The following is a 19,875-nucleotide window of genomic DNA, read 5'->3' on the forward strand; positions in this document are numbered from 1 at the left end:
ACACACACACACACACACACACACACACACACACACCCTTGCAGAATCTCCCTGTTCACAGAGATTCAGAGGTAGCTTCAAAGAGAGAAGTTAGGGGGGCAGGTTAAGCACACGCAGCACGAAATACAAGGACCGGCATAAAGATCCTGGTTAGAGCCCCCGGCTCCCCACCTGCAGGGGAGTCACTTCACAGGTGGTGAAGCAGGTCTGCAGGTGTCTATCTTTCTCTCCCCCTCTCTGTCTTCCCCTCCTCTCTCCATTTCTCTCTGTCCTATCCAACAATGACAACATCAGTAACAACAACAATAATAACTACAACAACAATAAAAAAACAAGGGCAACAAAAGGGATAATTAATTAATTAATTAATATATTAAAATTTAAAAAAAACAAAGAGAGAAGTCAGTGGAAGTGGGGTGGGAAGGGCAGCTGTGTTGGAGAAACATGGGGAATGGAGGTGCAGTAGCAGGGGTTGGGAGGGTTTTGGGGTGCCTGAAGCTTTACCCTGAGTCTCTCCATGCGGTTGCTCTCGGGCCCGTTCCACTGGATGATGAGCTTCCCCAGGTCCAGGAGGAAAACGTCCCCGCGGTTGAAACTCTTCCAGGACTTCTCCACCTGAGACAGAGGGACAGGACGGACCCCTCAGACCCCAGCCATCACCCCCCATCCCGACCCCGCAAGTCCTCCTGGCCCCACTTCCCCCTGGCCCATGGCTCCGCCATGCCCACCTCTCCGGCCACCACATTCCTCTTGCCCTTGACGTGCAGCAGCCGCTGGACGTCATAGGAGTTGGTCTCCACGTGCTTCATCCCAGACGCCACACCCCCTTTCCGGATCCTGAGAAGAGAACCGAGCTGACCTGAGGCAATGGCCCCTGACCCAGGGCCAGAACAAGGGTGAGATGGGCAAAGATCCCACTCTCTAAGTCACGGGAGTTCAAGGCCAGCCTACTGCCTGTGTTTGCGTGACCTTGGCAGTGAGCGCCTCCTTCAAGTTTGCAAAGAGGAAATGCAAGGACCACTCCCTGGTTCCGGCCCTGCTGAGAAGTCTGCAAGGATGGGTAGCCTCCTCCCAAACGCATATGCTGAATCTCTAACCCCCAGTATGATGGTCTCCGAGGGGGAACCTTTACGAGGTCATGACGAGGTTATGAGAGTGGGGCACCCAGAGTGTGGTCAGTGTCCTTCTAAGAGCCCAGTGAACTGGATCTCTCTTTTCTCTTCTCTCTCTCCACCAGATGAGGACACAATGAGAAGGTGACAGGGACGTGGGGCAGGGGACTGGGCAGTGACACATCTGCTTAAGTGCACATATTACAACGTACAAGGACACTGGGTCAAGCTCCCTATCCACCTTGAAGGAGGGAAGCTTCACAAGTGCTACCAGTCTCTCTCTCTCTCTCTTCCCATTTCTACTCTCTGTCTCTATCCAAAATAAATAAAATATTGAGAGAGAGAGAGAGAGAGAAGAGGGGAGGAGAGGAGAGGAGAGGAGAGGAGAGGAGAGGAGAGGAGAGGAGAGGAGAGGAGAGGAGAGGAGAGGAGAGGAGAGGAGTTCGGGTAGTGGTGCACCTGGTTAAGTGCACATAGTACTAAGTGCTAGGACCCACGCAAGGATCTGGGTTCAAGCCTCCAGTTCCCCACCTGCTGAAGGGACGCTTCACAACTAGCAGGTCTGCAGGTGTCTCTCTTTCTCCCTCTCTGCCTCCCCCTCCTCTCTCAATATCTCTCTGTCCTATCCAATAAAATGGGGATGGGGAGGGAAATGACTGCCAGGAGCAGTGGACTCATGCTGGCACCCCGCCCCAGTGATAAACCTGGAGGCAAAAAAAAAGAAAAAGAAAAAGAAAAAAAGAGAGAGAGAGAGAGTAGGTGGGTGCTGACAGATCTCACCTCCCAACCTCAAAAACAGTGAGAAAGTAAATGTCTGTGGTTGAATTCACCAGTCTATTTTTATTTTTATTTTATTTTATTTTATTTTGTTTTATTATTTTTTTTTCCCTCCAGGGTTATTGCTGGGCTCGGTGCCTGCACCATGAATCCACCGCTCCTGGAAGCCATTTTTTCCCCTTTTTGTTGCCCTAGTTGTTGCAGCCTTGTTGTGGTTATTATTGCCATTGTTGACGTTGCTTTGTTGTTGGATAGGACAGAGAGAAATGGAGAGAGGAGGGGAAGACAGAGAGAGGGGGAGAGAGAAAGATAGACACCTGCAGACCTGCTTCACCGCCCGTGAAGCGACTCCCCTGCAGGTGGGGAGCCGGGGGTTCGAACCGGGATCCTTACGCCGGTCCCTGCACTTTGCGCCACGTGTGCTTAACCCACTGCACCACCACCCGACCCCCCAGTCTATTTTTATTTTATGGTTACTATTGTTGTAGTATGTATATTATTTTTTAAATTATTTATTTATTTTCCCTTTTGTTGCCCTTGTTGTCTTTTTATTGTTGTTGTAGTTATTATTGTTGTTGTTATTGATGATGTCATTGTTGGATAGGACAGAGAGAAATGGAGAGAGGAGGGGAAGACAGAGAGGGGGAGAGAAAGATAGACACCTGCAGACTTGCTTCACTGCCTGTGAAGAGACTGTCCTGCAGGTGGGGAGCCAGGGGCTTGAACTAGGATCCTTACTCTGGTCCTTGCACTTTGCACCACATGCGCTTAATCCGCTGCGCTACCACCAACTCCCGTATTATGTATATTATTATGTGGTGGCCCAAGTAGACTGACAGGCAAGGTGCCAGCTCAAATACTCAACAGAGTGGACAGTTGCTGAAACTGGGCAGAAGATGAGAGAGACAATGGGGAGAGATGGAGACTGGCTAACTGCAGAGCTCTTGGTATGGCTTGTACGTAGAACTTTCTTTTCTCAATACTTATTTATCTGTGTATCTTCATGAGAGGGATAGACAGAGACAGAGACTCCAGAGACCCGAACTGCCCCTGCGGCTACAGACAGACTATGACCCACATAGTCAACGACTGCCACCTCTCCAGATTCAAAGGAGGTCTCGAAACTTTACATCAGGCTCAACCTGACGCTGTTGACTGGCTACGGAAGAAGGGCAAACGCTAGAAGAAGAAGAACTGCTGAGCTCTGGCATATAGTGGCACTGGGGATTGAAGCTGGGACCTCAGAGCCTCAGTCATGAAAGTCCTTTGCAGAACCACTGTGCTGTCTCCCCAGCCCCACTTTAGACTCTCTAAGAAAAGCCGGAAGTCTGGGCTTCTCGAGTGAAAGGCCTGTTGTCAAGAAGCAGGAGCAAACACTTGTTCCCACTGGAGGGACGATCTGATGTGGTGCCTGGAGGTTCCTCTGAGACCTTGAGATAAACTGACTTATAGAAATCTAGAATTTCAGAATACCATCCTCTGAGGCAGCCAGAGACACACTCAGAGAGATGGAGCCCAGATGAGGGTCACGGCAGAAGCCGGGCATGGAGGACAGAGTGCTGAGCAAAAATCACCTGTGGGGAAATGCAAACTGGAGCAGCCCCTTTGGAATACTGTATGGACAGTCCCTCAACAAATAAACCTTATGATCCAGCAATACCACTCTTGGGCACTTACTTATCCAGTAGACACGCAAGCACTAATTAGAAGGGACATATGCAGCCCTGTGTTCATAGCTGCATTATTCACGATAGCCCAAAGAGTGGAAATGACCTAAATGCCCATCAACAGATGACTGGCTAAAGAAGTTATGGCCATGTAATAATACTCTCCAGCCCAAAATAGACCGTTTCGTGTCCTTTGAGACAAAATGGATGGAGCTAGAGGTGATTCTGCTTAGGAAAGAGATGAAAGACAACTGCTGGATGGTTTCACTCATATGTGGAATCTAGAGAACTGATGATACACATGAACTTGCAAAACAAACAAAAAAAAAAGTAGAAGACAACAAACTTTCTACAACTTTGTGAGAATTCTAATGGTTATCTTTGGGAGGTGGGAGGGTGGAGACACAGAATTTTGGTGGTAGATACGGTGTGGAACTGTGTCTTGTAATCTTACAATATGAGTGAAAAAAAATGGGGAAAAAACTAATTGAGTTAAAATATCACAAATAGGTGCCCCTGAGGGATGACTCCCACAACTCAGTCTCCCTTCTCAGCCCCAGGGCACATCCCTCTGCCCAACCCTACCCCCCCACACACATACACACGCACCAGATCAGTGCCCTTCTCAGCCCCAGCCCCAGCCCCAGCCCCAGCCCCAGCCCCCTTCATACACGAGACCCTGCTTGAAGTAGGCGCGGAAGGTGTCGCTCTCATTGCCTTGGACCTCACGGTGTTGCACAGCCTTGCCCTTGAGGAAGTCATCCATCTGTGTGGTGTAGATGGCGGCTGCCCCCTGCTCATCCTGGGATGAGGCCTGGCCGATCCAGAAGTGGATGTCATAGGACAAGGTGCTGCCTGTCTTGTGGATCTGGGAAGAGAGGGCATCCAGTGTCCAGGGGCTCCTTGCTGGGTGCAACCTCACACACACAGGTGGGTCTGAGCCCCTAACCCTGGTCCCAGCTCTGCCACCAGCAGACACTCTGAGACTCAGGAGAACAGCTTCCCATCCAGGCCTGGCTGTCTGAACAGAACCTGCAGTACCAGAAGTGGCAGAAAGCTGAGGGGTGGAGGGGATGGAAGAGTGACTGTGGATTTGGGGAACAAGGACTCAAGATGGGGGATGGTCCCTAGACTGTCAGCTCCCCATAACAGGGAGGACCTTGAGAACCTCAGACCCTGCAAAGCTGCACCGGTGCTCTGGTGCTCCCCATAAGCACTATCTTGGGATGAAGTTCAGCCAGTGTCTCTCACCCCCCCACTCCCACTTTGCTTTCTGCTCAGCCCCCTTCCCTGCAGATATCCCACTCACAGCCAAGACGATGTAGCAGTCGCCATCAAAGAAGCTGCCGAAGGTGCTGGAGGGGACAGGCACCATCTGCATGGCCTGGATGGCGGGGGGGGGGGGGGGGAGAGTTAGGACCACGGGTAGATCAGGAGGAACAGAGAGAGTGACCTGGGGTGGGAGCTGACTTGAGGAGGAGGAGGAGGAGAGCAGGACATAGTAGAACAAGGAAGAGGAGGGGCAGGAGGAAGGCTGGAGAGACTCAGGGACTCCCCCAAGTTCACAGAGCCAGAGTGTGATGGACTCAGAGTCCCAGCTTCCTGCCGCCAAGGCTCATCAGACTAGACAGGTGCCCTGGGGAACCTGCAGAGGGGCTTTGCATTGCCATCCCCCAGCACTGTCCTTGACCCTCAATTCAACAAGGACCTAGTGATGACTGTCTTCCATCCTTCCTTCATATCCCATCCCCTCGAGTGACACTGAGCTGGAGGGACAGAAAGGCAGAGAATAAAGAGACAGGGGCTGCACGGTGGCAGTGCACCTGCTTGAGCACACATGTTACGATGTGCAAGGATCTGGATTCAAGCTCCTGCTTCCCACTTTCAGAGGGGAAACTTCATGAGTGGTAAAGCAGGGCTGCAAGTGTCTCTGTTTCCTTTTTTTTTTTTTTTTTTTTTTTAACCAGAGCACTGATCAGCTCTTCTCTGGCTTATGGTGGTGCGGCAGAGGATTGAGCCTGGGACTTTAGAGCCTCAGGCGTGAGAGACCCTGCATAACCACTATGATATCTACCCCTGCCCTCTCTCTCCCTATCTATCTCACCTTCCCTCCCTCTCAATTTTTCTCTCTATCCAAAATAAATAAATAAATATTTTAAAAGAAAGGAAATGGAGAGGAAGACAAGACGGGGAGCAAGGAGCAACAAGAAGAAAGAAAAAGGAGGCAGCAAGTGAAGAAATGATACAGGGACAGGAAGAGGAGAAAGAGCAGGGTCTGGAGAGAGTGGCAGGGGTGATGGTACTGGGGGATAGGCCTCAAGCAGTGCTGGAGGATGGACAAAGTCTGTTCTCTCCTCCCTCCATCCTAACCCCGCAGCCCTCCCCGACCCCTGCCCCTCATGCACACATACACACACACACATGCACTCACGGGCCCAGGTGGCCTCACCTCGATCCTCCATATCTGCACCCCGGGACTGGTGGTGTTGAGGGAGCCTTTGACTTGGGTGCTGAGCTTGGTCATGGTGACGAGCCTGGAGGAAAATCCATGTGGGGGTGAAGGCTGAGGATTGGGGAGAACCCTGGCTTCCAGGTGCTGCTCTCTAGCCCAGCCTGGGAGAACCCCAACCCTTCCCAGAGTGGAGGAAAGCAGGATGGTACCTAACCCTGGCCTCTAATTAACCACCCCCTCCAGCCTTCCAGCCAGCTCTGATCTAGTCACTCTCTCACTCTAACACCTGCCACAACTCCCTATCCTCTTCTGGGGGAAGAAACAAAACCTTAGCTTGCTACCCCAAGGATTTATTTTATCTAACCACCACCCCCAACTTTTTGAAATTTTTTTTTATCAAGGTCATGCTCGGTTAAAATAAATACATACGAAGCTTTAAAGAAAAAGAGAAGAATAATTATAGTGGACAAAAGGCATATATTTAGAAGAATTAAAAAACGCAAGTGTTCAGGGGCCAGGTGGTGGTGTACCTGGTTGAGCACATGTTACAATACTCAAGGACCCAGGTTCGAGCCCCGGTCCCCACCTGCAGGGGGAAAGCTTTGCAAGTGGTGAAGCAGGGCTGTAGGTGTCTCTGTGTCTCTTTCCCTCTCTGTCTTCCCCTTCCTCTTGACTTCTGGCTGTCTCTATCCAATAAATAAATAAAGATAATAAAAAAATAATAATAAACACAAGTGTTCATAGCAACTCTATATACAACCAAAAGGTAGGAAAAGCTCAAATGCCCATCAGCAGATGGATGGAGACATGAAAAATGCATAGCCACATGATGGAATATTACTCAGCAACAAAAAAGAATCAAATACTGACACATGCGATCAGGTAGATGTACCTTGAATACATTATATCTGGTAAAAGAAACCATGTTTGGTAGAGGATGTAGTGCAGTGGATGACTGGGTGGATGGATAATGGATGGATGGATGGATGGATGGATGGATGGATGGATGGATGGATGGATAAGTTAGGGAATGGATGAATGGATGGGTGGGTGGGTGAATGGATAGGAATTAGTAGATGAGTGGGTAAATGGATGGATGGATTACTGGGTAGGATGAATGGATGGATGGATACAGAGTGGACCCTCTCACCATGGACCACCCTGCACCCACTGTTTTGGAAGGACTCTCCTTGTCCCAAGCTTCCCCTATGGCTAGTTTCTGTATGTGTGTGTGTGTGTGTGTGTGTGTGTGTGTGTGTGTGTGTGTGTGTGTGTGTGTATTCGCTGATGCTCTGTGCCCCACTCCAGCTCCAGAGCCACAAGAAATACTGATGCTCTGAGCCTCAGGCCATGTCCCCAGAGCTTCCACCTCAGTCCATCAGGATGGGCCTGGGCACAGGACTCTGAGCACCTGTGTGATGGGGAGCTTCTGGGTGCTTTTATTTATTTATTTTACTAGAGCACTGATCAGCTCTGGCTTTTGGTGGTGCGGGAGACTTCAACTTGAACCTGGGACTTCAGAGCTTCAGGCATGAGAGTCTCTTTGCATAACCTTTATCCTATCTATCCCCTGCCCATTCTGGGTGCTTTAAAACCTCCCCTTGAGAGCAACATGAGCCCAGCTGAGATGTTTGTCCCCAGTCACTCTGGCCCCTGGAGGCTCCCTGTCCCCTCCACCAGGCCAGATGATTCTCCATCCCCCGAGTCTCTGAACTGGGGACTAGGGAATGAAAGGTCGCATCCTTGGATGCCAGCTAATCTCTCTTTGCACCTTGACTCTGAGTCACCTCTCAGTCCTGACCTTTTGTCACCTGGAACCTCCCTCTTCTGAGGCCTCAGAGATCACCCTGCTCCCTGGTATTCCAGAGCTGGGGGTGGGGGTGAGGTCTTCCAGCCCAGCCTCTGATCAGTGTCCCCTCTGGCAGGTCAAGGTCCCTTACCAGTTGCCAGCCCCTGCTTATGGGAACCCCTGTCCCTGGGTCCTCTCTGACACTCCTTGAAAGATCTCAACCCACAGAGATCTCTGATCCTCCTGGTTTTGGGGAGCCAGTCTATGGGAGAGCATTGCTTCATCTCATCTGTTTTAGTCACCACCTCTATCTGCACTCCTCATCCCCCAAGACAGACAGTTTGGTGATTATTAGTGCAATGAACATGCAACCCCATTCTTCATCTCTGCGACAAGGAACATGGATTAGATTCAGGGGACTAGATCTCCCACCAAGGACAGCTCTGCTTTTCAGGGTGAAGAAGAATAGAGGGTAGACCCGAGGAGGGGAGATTCAGGGAGCAGGGCTTGAGAAAAGAATCACTCTGTTTTAGGCAGTCAGGTGGTAGCGCAGCGGGTTAAACACAGGTGGTGCAGAGCGTAATGACCGGCATAAGGATGCCAGTATGAGCCCCCGGCTCCCCACCTGCAGGGGAGTCACTTCACAAGCGGTGAAGCAGGTCTGCAGGTGTCTATCTTTCTCTCCCCTTTTCTGTCTTTCCTTCCTCTCTCCATTTCTTTCTGTCCTACCCAACAATGGCAACAACAATGATAACTACAACAATAAAACAAGGGAAACAAAAGGGAATAAATAAATAAATATTTTTTAAAAATTAAAAAAAAAATCACTCTGTTTACCTAGACAGAAAGCAGTATAAACAGAGCTACCTCAGCAGCCAGGCAGGGAAGGGGCACCTTCCTCTTGGCCAGATGTGGGCAAGGGAATAGGGGGTAGCTCACACTCTGGGGGGGGGGTTCTCTGTGGTTGTCCACTAGCTGCTACTGGCCTTGTAGGCATTTTGAGGGCAGACACCTCTGCCACAGCCCTGATCATTCTGTCTTCCCTTGCCAGGAGGGAGATGGAACCCCCCTCACACCCCCAAAGCCATAGCACAGGCTGCAGATGTACTGAATTGCCCCTCAAATTGAAACCACTGGCTCACTTCTTTTTTTTTTTTTTTTCAGAGCATTGTTCAGCTCTGGTTTATGGTGGTGTGGGGGATTGAACCTGGGACTTTGGAGCCCTAGGCACTAGAGTCTCTTTGCATAACCATTACCCTATCTATCCTCTGCTCCACTTCTTCTTTTTTTTAAAATTTATTTATTTATTATTGGATAGAGATAGAGAGAAATTGAGAGAGGCGAGGGAGATAGAGAGGGAAAGAGACAGAGAGACACCTGCAGCCCTACTTCACCACTTGTGAAGCGGCTCCCCTGCAGGTGGGGTCCAGGAGTTTGAACCTGGGTCCTTGTGCACTGTAGTGTGTGTGCTGAACCAGGTACGCCACTGCCTGGCCCCTGGCTCACTTCTTACTCCTTAGCCCCCCCCCCCATTCCTGTGCCCTCCTCACTACAGCTCTGCTCCCGTCTTTCCCACCCCCCCCTCCCCTCCTGGCACCTTGTGTGCTCCTCCCTTCGCCATTAAGCTTTCACTTCTTCCCAAAGACCTGGATCCCAACAGTAAACTAAGGCCCTCCTTGAGCACCCCAAAGCACCCCATATCTGATGCCTCTCTTGGTCCCCTAGGACCACAAGGTGATGAAAGAACCTCCCTTCCTTTATAAGTTTGAGCTGCCCCCACTTCCAGGTCAATGACCTGAGAGGTTTGTCTGTACAACCCCCCCACCAGCGTATAGTACTCAGAAATATTTCAGAAAGCCGGACTGGGGGTGGTCAGGCTTTCCTGGGGTCCTGTAGGGAGTTAAGGTGTTTGCTGCCCTGGGACCACCTGTCCCTTCCTCTCTGCTGGGTGGGGTCTGGTTGGTAGGTCCGAAGACCTTGCTCTGACTCAACCCCCCCCACCTTTTCTCTCACCCTTCCCAGCTCTGTGAAATGAGGTCACAGAGACTGGTGGTCCTGGGGGAGAGCAGGGGTATCTGCTAGGACAACCAGGTGTGGCTCTGAGCCCAACCTCCCCTGCCACCAGCCCCCTGCTTCCCCACCACCTCTCTTGCTTTCACCCATTAAACCCCTGGTAGCAGCACTTCGTATCCTAGAAGCCCAAACATAGGACTCCGAGGTCCCAGGAACATCAGGCGGACAATGAAAAACACTCACACACACACACACACACACACACACACACACATACACACACATACACACACATAATGATTCAGGTGAGGCGGAAATGGACCATGCAGGGGGTTAGGAGTCACAGGCAGGTGGAGGGAGCAAAGTTAGGGTGAGCCTGGCCCCGCTTGGACACTCCTACTCTCATTCAGAAAGTCCTAGATTCCTTTTCATGCAGAGCCATCAATGATGGCTGACTCCTAAAGTGGACTGAGACTGGCTGGCCCCAGTCTGAGAAAGTAGTTACCCAGGGCGGAGACTGCACAGTTCCGTCCTGGGAGGCCCTGGAAGCCACGCCAGGCTCCCTACACACTTCCCAGAGAGCCAGCCTCTCCCTCAACCCTGCCCTGAGGTGCTACAGGAAGCCCCAGGCTGCCACCAAGAAGTGAGGGGGTCTTGTCATCTCCCATCCCTCCTGCCCCCCACCCATGGTCCTTATTTGTCCCCACAAGGTGGCCTTACCTGTCTCAGTGGCAAGGCAACTGCCACCTGGGAGATCTCAGGCAGTTGTGGCAAGCTGGTAGCCGGGGAGCGACCTTTGTTCCCCCCTCTCCCCGCCTCCCCCCAGGCACTGCCTTCACCATATAAGGGAAGATAGGGCCCCAGAGAGAGGGAGAGAGAGTGAGGGTGAGGGGGTGGGGAGGCAGGTGCCCGCCAGGTCCCTGGGAGCCCAGAGCCCAGTGACAGCCTGACAGACAATGCCCCTGTGCCCCACCCCTGGCTTCCAGGAGGCACTGAGGGAGAGGATGACTGTTTGCCCAGGGCCAGGCCCCCAGCACAGGAGGGCAGAGCTGGCCCTGGGGCAGGTTAGCCCACCTGGGGCCTCCCTCCTGCCTCCTGCCCCCCAGGACCTGGCTCAGCTGGCCTCCTCCTTCCATAGGGGAATGGTTCATTATGGGAAGGCAGGGATACAGGGTCAAAAGGTGCATACATGGGGGTCTATCCAGGACAGGGGGACCCTAACACCTTAGAAATGTCTCTTTTCAGGAGTCGGATGGTAGCACATGTGGCGCATTGCACAAGGACCAGCATAAGAATCCTGGTTCCAGCCCCCGGCTCCCCACCTGCAGGGGAGTTGCTTCACAAGTGGTGAAGCAGATCTGCCAATGTCTATCTTTCTCTCCTCCTCTGTCTTCCCCTCCTCTCTCCATTCTCTCTGTCCTATCTAACAACGATGGCATCAACAACAACAACAATAATAATAACTAAAACAACAAGCGCAACAGAGGGGAAAATAAATAAATAAATATAAGAAAAAAGTTTTTAAAAAAGAACTCTCTCTTTTCATGGTCTGGGAGGTGGTGCAGTGATAAAGCTTTGGACTCTGAAGCATGAGGTCCTGAGTTCGATCCCCGGCAGCACATGAGCCAGAGTGATGTCTGGTTCTTTCTCTCTCCTCCTATCTTTCTCATTAATAAATAAATAAAATCTTTAAAAAATTTTCTTTTCCTTCCTCTCTCCATCTTTTCTTTCTCTCCTTCCTTCCTTCCTTCCTCCCTTCCTCCCTCCCTTCCTTCCTTCCTTCCTTTTTAACCAAAGCACTGCTCAGTTCTGGCTTATGGTGGTGCTGAGGATTAAACCTGGGACCCTGAAGCCTCAGGCATGAAAGTCTCTTTGCATAACCACTATGCTATCTACCCCTACCCAGGTATGAAAGTCTTTACAAAACCATTATGCTGTCTCTGGGGCCTCCAGAGGTGTCTTCTACCAGGCATGGCAGTGGCTAAGAGTAGTACAAGGTGCTCCTCCAGCCCCCCCCCCACCCCGGCCCAGTACTGGCTCCACCTGCAGCTTTTATGAGCTGCCATTGAGCTGTGAGCACCTGCGGACTCTGCTCTGCTGCTTTTCCCAAAGCCAAGGCTGCCATTCCCCACCCTGGTCCAAGGGCTCCTGAAGGAAACAAAGGTGGGGAGCTGGCTCAGGGATGGGCACTGCACAGAGTCAGCACCATGGGTAGCGGCCCTGCAGAAACCCCCTCCCCCCTCCAGCCTTTAACTCTGGTCTCAGTTGGGCAGGGCAGGATGTAGGCTGGGCAGCCCCTTTGTCTGACCACACCTTGCCAAGAGTTCAGGAGACCAAAGGGAGGGGTGTGTGTGTGTGTGTGTATGTGTGTAAGCATGTCACAAAGTCTGATAAAAGGAGCAAGCACTGCAGGAGCTATTTTTTTCATTGATATATATATATATATTTTTTATATTTTACTTATTAATTCCCTTTTGTTGCCCTTGTTTTTTTTTTTCACTGTTGTCGTTATTATTGTGGTTATTGATGATGTCCTTGTTGTTGGATAGGACAGAGAGAGAAATGGAGAGAGATGGGGAAGACAGAAAGGGAGAGAGAAAGACAGACATCTGCAGACCTGCTTCACCGCCTGTGAAGCGACTCCCCTGCAGGTGGGGAGCCAGGGACTCGAACCATGATCCTTACGCCATCCTTGTGCTTTGCGCCACGTGCGCTTAACCCACCGCACTATCGCCTGACTCCCTCATTGATATTTTTATTAGTGAATTAATAATGGAGCCTCAGGCATAGAAGGCCTTTTGGCTTAACCGTTATGCTATCTCCCCCACTCCAGTGTTTCCACTTGTATATGTTTAAGGATGGTCCACACTGTTGTTTTTTTTCCCTTTTTAAAAATTTCTTTATTGGGGAATTAATGTTTTACATTCAACAGTAAATACAATAGTTTGTATATGCATAACATTCCCTAGTTTCCCATATAACTGTTTTCTTTTTAAATTATCTTTATTAATTTATTGGCTAGAGACAGCCAGAAATCAAGAGGGAAGGGGGAGATAGAGAGGGAGAGAGACAGAGAGACACCTGCAGCCCTGCTCCACCACTCACAAAGATTATACCCTGCAGGTGATCAGGGAGGTGGTGCAGTGGATAAAGTGTTGAAACTCTCAAGCATGAGGTCCCTAGTTCAATCCCCAGCAGCATATGTACCAAAGTGATGTCTGGTTCTTTCTCTCTCTCTGTCTATTAATCTTCATGGATAAATAAAATATTTTTAAAAACAACAACAACAACAAATCTTCCCCCCTTCAGGTGGGGACCAGGGGCTTGAACCTAGGTCCTCACACACTGTAACGTTTACTCAACCACATGCACCACCACCTGGCCCCTTACCCAAGTTTTCTTAATTATTTAAAATTTTTAAAATTATTTTTATTTATTCTTTTTGTTGCCCTTTTTTTTAATTGTTTTAGTTATTATTGATGTCATTGTTGTTGGATAGGACAGAGAGAAATGGAGAGAGGAGGGGAAGACAGAGAGGGTGAGAGAAAGACAGACACCTGCAGACCTGCTTCACCGCCTGTGAAGTGACTCCCCTGCAGGTGGGGAGCCGGGGGCTCGAACCGGGATCCTTCCGCTGGTCCTTGTGCTTAGCGCCACCTGCGCTTAACCCGCTGCGCTACCGCCCGACTCCCCCAAGTTTTCTATAGGGTCTGCACTAGTTTGCATTCCCACCAATCCTGTACCAGAGCTCATTGGTGAAATTTAATTAGTTTGTTGAAGTTGTTAATATATATACAATGCATTAATATATATAATATATAATGTATTAAGGCATGAATGGCTTTTTGCATAACCATTGTCCTATCTGCCCAGCTGAGGAAATATTTTTAAAATATGGTCTATTGGGAGTCGGGTGGTAGCACAGCGGGTTAAGCGCACGTAGTGCAAAGCGCAAGGACTGGCTTAAGGATCCCAGTTTGAGCCCCCAGCTCTCCACCTGCAGGGAAGTCGCTTCACAGGTGGTGAAGCAGGTCTACAGGTGTCTATCTTTCTCTCCCCCCTTTGTTTTCCCCTCCTCTCTCCATTTCTCACTGTCCTATCCAATGATGAGATCAACAACAACAATAATAAGTACAACAATAAAACAACAAGAGCAACAAAAGGGAAAATAAATAAATAAATATTTAAAAATAAACAAATAAATAAATTTTAAAAATACTCTACTGTAACCTTGAAGGGGGCTCAATGGCTCAAGCATTGAACTTGAAAGTATGAGGTCCTGAGTTCAAAGCCCAGCATCAAATGTGCCAGACTGATGATCTGGTTCTCTTTCAAGTTAATAAATTAAACAGATAAATCTAAAAAACATATTTTACCAAACTTATAAAAGTTATATTGAGTGCAAAGTGCAAAGACTGGCATAAGGAATCCAGTTGGAGCCCCCAGCTCCCTACCTACAGGGGAGTCACTTCACAGGCGGTGAAGCAGGTCTGCAGGTGTCTATCTTTCTCTCCCCCTCTCTGTCTTCCCCTCCTCTCTCCATTTCTCTCTGTCCTATCCAATGACTACGACATCAATAACAACAACAATAATAATTATAACAACAACTGGGAGTCGGGTGTTAGCACAGTGGGTTAAGCACAGGTGGCACAAAGTGCAAAGACTGGAATAAAGATCCTGGTTCGAGCCCCCTGGCTCCCCACCTGCAGGGGGGTCACTTCACAGTCGGTGAAGCAGCTCTAAAGGTGTCTATCTTTCTCTTCCCCTCTCTGTCTTCCCCTCCTCTCTCCATTTCTCTCTGTCCTATCCAACAATGATGACAACAATAGAAAAAAAAAAAACAAGGGCAACAAAAGGGAATAAATAAATATTAAAAAACAAAAACAAAAAACAACAAGGGCAATAAAAGGGGGGGAAATCAAAATTAAAAAAATATATATATATATATAAATTCTCATAGGGTCCAGGTGGTGGTGCACCTGATTAAGAGCATACATTCTAGTGCTCAAGTACACTGGTTCAAGCCCCTAATCCCCACCTGCACGGGGAAAGCTTCATGAGTGGTGAAGTAGGGCTGTAGGTGTCTCTGTGTCTCTTTCCCTCTCTGTCTTCCCCTCCCTTCTCAATTTCTCTCTGTCTCTATCCAATAATGAATAAATAAATAAAATTTAAAAGAAACAAAAAACCAAAAAATATTTCCTCATTTTTTTACAAGGAATACAGATATATTTAGAAAAGTCCTCCTTGGGGTCTGGGCAGTAGCACAGCAGGTTAAGCACACATGGCACAAAGCGTAAGGACCTGCGTAAGGATCCTGGTTCGAGCCCCCAGCTCCCCACCTGCAGGGGAGTCACTTCACAGGTGGTATCTCTCACTCTCATTAATGTAAAATAAAATATTTTTAAAAAAGAAAACTTAAAGAGATAGTACACTCTTGAGAAGAGCAAGCAGGAAGTATACCCATTTTCTTTTTCTTTTTTTTTACTTACTTTGTCTTTTTTTTTTTTTCCTCCAGGGTTATTGCTGGGGCTCGGTGCCTGCACCATGAATCCACTGCTCCTGGAGGCCATTTTCTCCCCTTTTGTTGCACTTGTTGCTGTAGCCTTGTTGTGGTTATTATTATTATTGTTGATGTCGTTCATTGTTGGATAGGACAGAGAGAAATGGAGAGAGGAGGGGAAGACAGAGGAGGAGAGAAAGACACCTGCAGACCTGCTTCACCGCCTGTGAAGCAACTCCCCTGCAGGTGGGGAGCTGGGGGCTTGAACCGGGATCTTTACTCTGGTCCTTGCACTTGGCGCCATGTGTGCTTAACCTGCTGTGCTACCGCCTGGCCCCCTCCCCAATTTCTTTATATGACACATTGAACATATGGTAAAGTATAAATAGGTGGTCTGGGAGGTGGCATAGTGGATAAAACATTGGACTCTTAAGCATGTGGTCCTGAGTTCAATCCCCATCAACCCATGTACTAGAATGATGTCTGGTTTTTTTTCTCTTTCATAAATAAATAAAATATTTTTTAAAAGTATAAATAGTATACCAGTATAATAATAAATTTCCATGGGTTTAACAATAATATGTCTTTTTTTTTTCATGTTTACTTAGCTCTGGCTTATGGTGAAGCTAGAGATTGAACATGGAACCTCAGAGCCTCAGGCATGAAAGTCGTTTGGAGAACCATTGTACTGTCTCCCAGGCTCAATGACTATTTCAAATATCATCTTCTACCCAGTTGGTCCATAGTCAAATTTCTCCAATTGTTCACACCAGGGCTTTGATAGCTAGTTTATTAATTCATGATAGCACTGACTTATGCATTGCCTTTGATGGTCTCTGATATTTTGTAAATCTAGAACATTATCTAGGCTGCTTTCTCCTATGACGCTGAGTGAAGGGCTTATTGTTGATCTGCCTAAGTATGTTTCCCCATATTGTATATACCTGTGCTCCTCTTCCTCCACTCATTTCCTATAAACCCAAAGGGCTGTTTGGTGGTGCACCTGCTTAGCATACATGTTACCATTCACAAGGACTCATGTTCAAGGCCCCGGTCCCACTTCAAGAGTGGTGAAGCAGTGCTGCAGATATCTTTCCCTCTCTATTTCCTTCTTCCCTCTTGATTTCTTTTTGTCACTACCCAGTAAACAAAGACAGGGTTATGTTCTGGTCAAGTGATTTTTCCTTTTTAAATATTTATTTTATTATTATTATTACTATTATTACTATTATTTTATTTTAGTGAGAAATACAGAGAGAGAGCAGAGCACTGTTCAGCTCTGTATTTTTAAAAAATATTTATTTTATTTATTTATTCCCTTTTGTTGCCTTTGTTGTTTTATTGTTGTAGTTATTATTGTTGTCGTCGTTGTTGGATAGGACAGAGAGAAATGGAGAGAGGAGGGGAAGACAGAGAGTGAGAGAGAAAGATAGACACCTGCAGACCTCCTTCACCACCTGTGAAGCGACTCCCCTGCAAGTGGGGAGCCAGGGACTCGAACCTGGATCCTTATGCCGGTCCTTGCACTTTGCGCCACCTGCGCTGAACCCGCTCTGGCTTTATGGTGAACCCGCTCTGGCTTTATGGTGGTGCTGGGTATTGAATCTGGAACCTCAGAGCCTCAGGCAGGAAAGTCTTCGGAAAACCATTATGCTGTTTCCCCAGTCCGAAGCCATTTTTTTTTCTTTTCAAAATTAACCTTTCTTGAAGTGTATTATTGTCAGGATCGCTGTGAGATTATTTTAAATAAGTTTCTGATTCAAAAGAATGGGGTGAGACGTGTACTTCTAACAAGTACAGAATCTGTACTTCTTCTTTTTTTTATAATCTGTACTTCTAGCAAGCTCCCAAGGGATGCTAACCTGCTGGTCCGGAGCCAAAGGTGCTGCTGTGTACTTTGCCTGGCAGCATATCCAGAACATAATGGCGAGCTGTTTCAGAATGATGGACATGAAGTTTGACCCCTCACTTGGGGAAATGACTTTTCAGACAGTTTACAGCAAAGGCACACCCTCCCCCCATTTGCAGTCATAAGTCATCGGGGGTAGTCCGGGAGGTGGGACAGTGGATAAAGCATCCGACTTTCAAGCATAAGGTCCTCAGTTTGATCCCAGGTAACACATGTAGCGGAGTGATGTCTGGCTCTTTCTCTCTCCTCCTATGTTTCTCATTAATAACTAAATAAATAAAATCTTAAGAAAAAAAAGTCATCTTGGAAGTGACATATTTGAACTTAGTGACTATTCTCGACTTCTCCGTTCCTAGTCCTAGTTCGCAATGGCTTTGCACAATTACTTTTCCCACGGTGTCTCTTTTGCTCGATGCTGCCCCCTTGTGTCAGGTATAGGTAAATAAGCAACTATCTAATGCTATCTTTAGGATCGTGCATTTTAAAAGCTGGTTTTTATTTTAAACATTAGTATTTCTGGTAAAAAATTTTCAAAATGCAGCTCACTTTGTGGTGGATTGTAGTTGGGTAAGGCATTCTGAACAGGTGAAAAACTACTTCTGAAATACCTTTAGGCTTGTAAACCAAGTTTGCCTCAAAATCAAATAAAAGCTATTAAAAATGTATCCCCCTTTAACGAGCTCCCCAGGATTCCTATTTCCTGAGGACCCTACTGGAGATACGAATGTAGATGTGCTTATGTGTGTCAGGTTTGTGTGTATTTTTTTAATTTTATTTTGAATCAGGGTAATTGTTCAGCTCTGGTTTATGAAGGTTCCAGGAATTGAACCTGGGACTTCTGGCGCCTCAGGCATGAGAGTTTTTCCCACATAAACTACTGTGCTATCTTCCCCTGATCCCAAGGCTGGTTGTTGTCTCCTTTCCTTCTTTCTCCCCTCTCCTTCTTTCATTCTTTTTTTTCTTTCCTTTTTCTTTCTGATAGAGACAGTGAAAGAGGCCACAGCACCAAAGCTTGCTTCACAGAGCGGAAGCCCAGATCAAACCTGGGTCACAGCTATGGCTAAGCAGTACACTACCCGAATGAGCTATTTCACCAGCCCCCAGTGGCTGTTTTTCTGTTTCTCCTTAGTGGGAATCTGCCATCACCATACCAAAAATCTTACTCTGCTTCACTGACATGTCATTCTTGAAACTCACTCGCTTTATTTATAGACAGAGAAATTGAGAGGGAAGGGGGATAGACAGGAAGAAAGAGAGGCAAAGAGACACTTGCATCTCTACTTTACCACTTGTGAAGCTTTCCTCCTGCAGATGGGAACCAGGGCCTTGAACTCAGGTCCTTGTGCACTGTAGTGTGTGTGCTTAACCAGGTGCGCCAAGAGCTCACTCTCTATCTGTGTACTCTGTTCTGCCTCACTGTTTTTCATATATATATATATTCCCTTTTTGTTGCCCTTGCTTTTTATTGTTGTTGTAGTTATTATTGTTGTTATTGATGTTGTCCTTGTTAGAACAGAGAGAAATGGAGAGAGGAGGGGAAGACAGACAGGGGAAGAGAAGACACCTGCAGACCTGCTTTATGGCCTGTGAAGCAACTCCCCAGCGGGAGTTGAACCGGGCGGGACTCTTATGCGGCCTTATGCTGGTCCTTCCACCACATGCGCTTAACCCGCTGTGCTAACACCGGACTCCCTGCCTCACGGTTTTTCATGGCATCATGGAATTGTCTGGCATTGAAGAAGAGACACTGAGCTAACCAGCCCCTCACTGATGGATGCTTAGGTTATTTCTGGTGCTTTGCTATTATAAACAAGAACGCAACTGACATATTTATATACACAAAGCTATGTGTATATTTTGTAATTTTTATTTTGGCTCCAAGATGCAAAGGAACGTCATTCCTTTGTCACTCCACTATTCCCAAGGTACTTTTTATTTTCCCAGCTAGAGGGTGAGAGATAGGAAGAGACAACACAGCACTGCTGTACATCTCAGGAAGCTTCCTCTTTGCATGGTGCTCCCATGTGGTGGTGCGGTGCTTGAAACTGGGTCCTTGTACTGTTAAGTTTACACTTGGGAGTAGGGCAGTAGCGCAATGGGCTAAGTGTACATGGCCCAAAACACAAGGACCGGTTTAAAGATACCGGTTCCAGCTCCCAGCTTCCCACCTGCAGGTCTGCAGGTGTCTTTCTCTCTTCCTCTCTGTCTTCCCCTCCTCTCTTGGTTTCTCTCTGTTCTATCCAACAACAATAACAGCTACAAGGGCAACAAGGCCAACAAAATAGGAAAAATGGCTTCCAGGAGCAGAGGAATTGCAGTACAGGCATTGAGCCCCAGTGATAACCCTGGAGGCAAAAAAAATACTTGTAAGGCCTTTTGACACCCATCCAACCCCCAAAGCAGGTGCTACTAGGTCAGCTGACCTTTGACCCAGAGGTTCAGTCCTGCCTGAAGCCAACCATCTGGGCTCATTTCCTGCAGGCAGCCATCCACTGCCTTCCTTCTCTCCTCTCTCCACCTCTGCCCCGTTTAGCGCTTCCCCTTCATCTTGGGGACCACAACCTACATGTCCCAGGAAGTCTCAGTATCCCCGTAAGGTTTTTTGTTTGGTTTCTATTGTATTAGATAAGTCAGAGAGAAATTGAGAGGTGAGAGG

General features: G+C 48.0%; 1 protein-coding gene across 2 annotated transcripts in view; it reads right to left on the reverse strand.

The window, feature by feature from the left end:
- The window catches only part of VIL1 (villin 1), a 42,566-nt gene extending 31,969 nt beyond the window's left edge, over nt 1–10,597 (reverse strand). The window contains exons 1-6 of one of the 2 annotated variants that reach the window (XM_007519877.3): nt 10,531–10,597; nt 6,006–6,090; nt 4,866–4,940; nt 4,228–4,424; nt 729–837; nt 505–615 (exon numbers count right to left, since the gene is read on the reverse strand). In XM_007519877.3, coding sequence (XP_007519939.1) covers nt 505–615; nt 729–837; nt 4,228–4,424; nt 4,866–4,940; nt 6,006–6,080 — 567 coding nt within the window. In that variant the 5' untranslated portion in view covers nt 6,081–6,090; nt 10,531–10,597. The remainder of the gene's footprint in view (nt 1–504; nt 616–728; nt 838–4,227; nt 4,425–4,865; nt 4,941–6,005; nt 6,091–10,530) is intronic. The other variant, XM_016187044.2, reaches the window with a different exon arrangement.
- Between the last annotated feature and the right edge of the window lie 9,278 nt (nt 10,598–19,875).

Source organism: Erinaceus europaeus, chromosome 7 (genome assembly GCF_950295315.1).
Source record: "Erinaceus europaeus chromosome 7, mEriEur2.1, whole genome shotgun sequence".
NCBI classification, from domain to species: Eukaryota; Metazoa; Chordata; class Mammalia; order Eulipotyphla; family Erinaceidae; genus Erinaceus; species Erinaceus europaeus.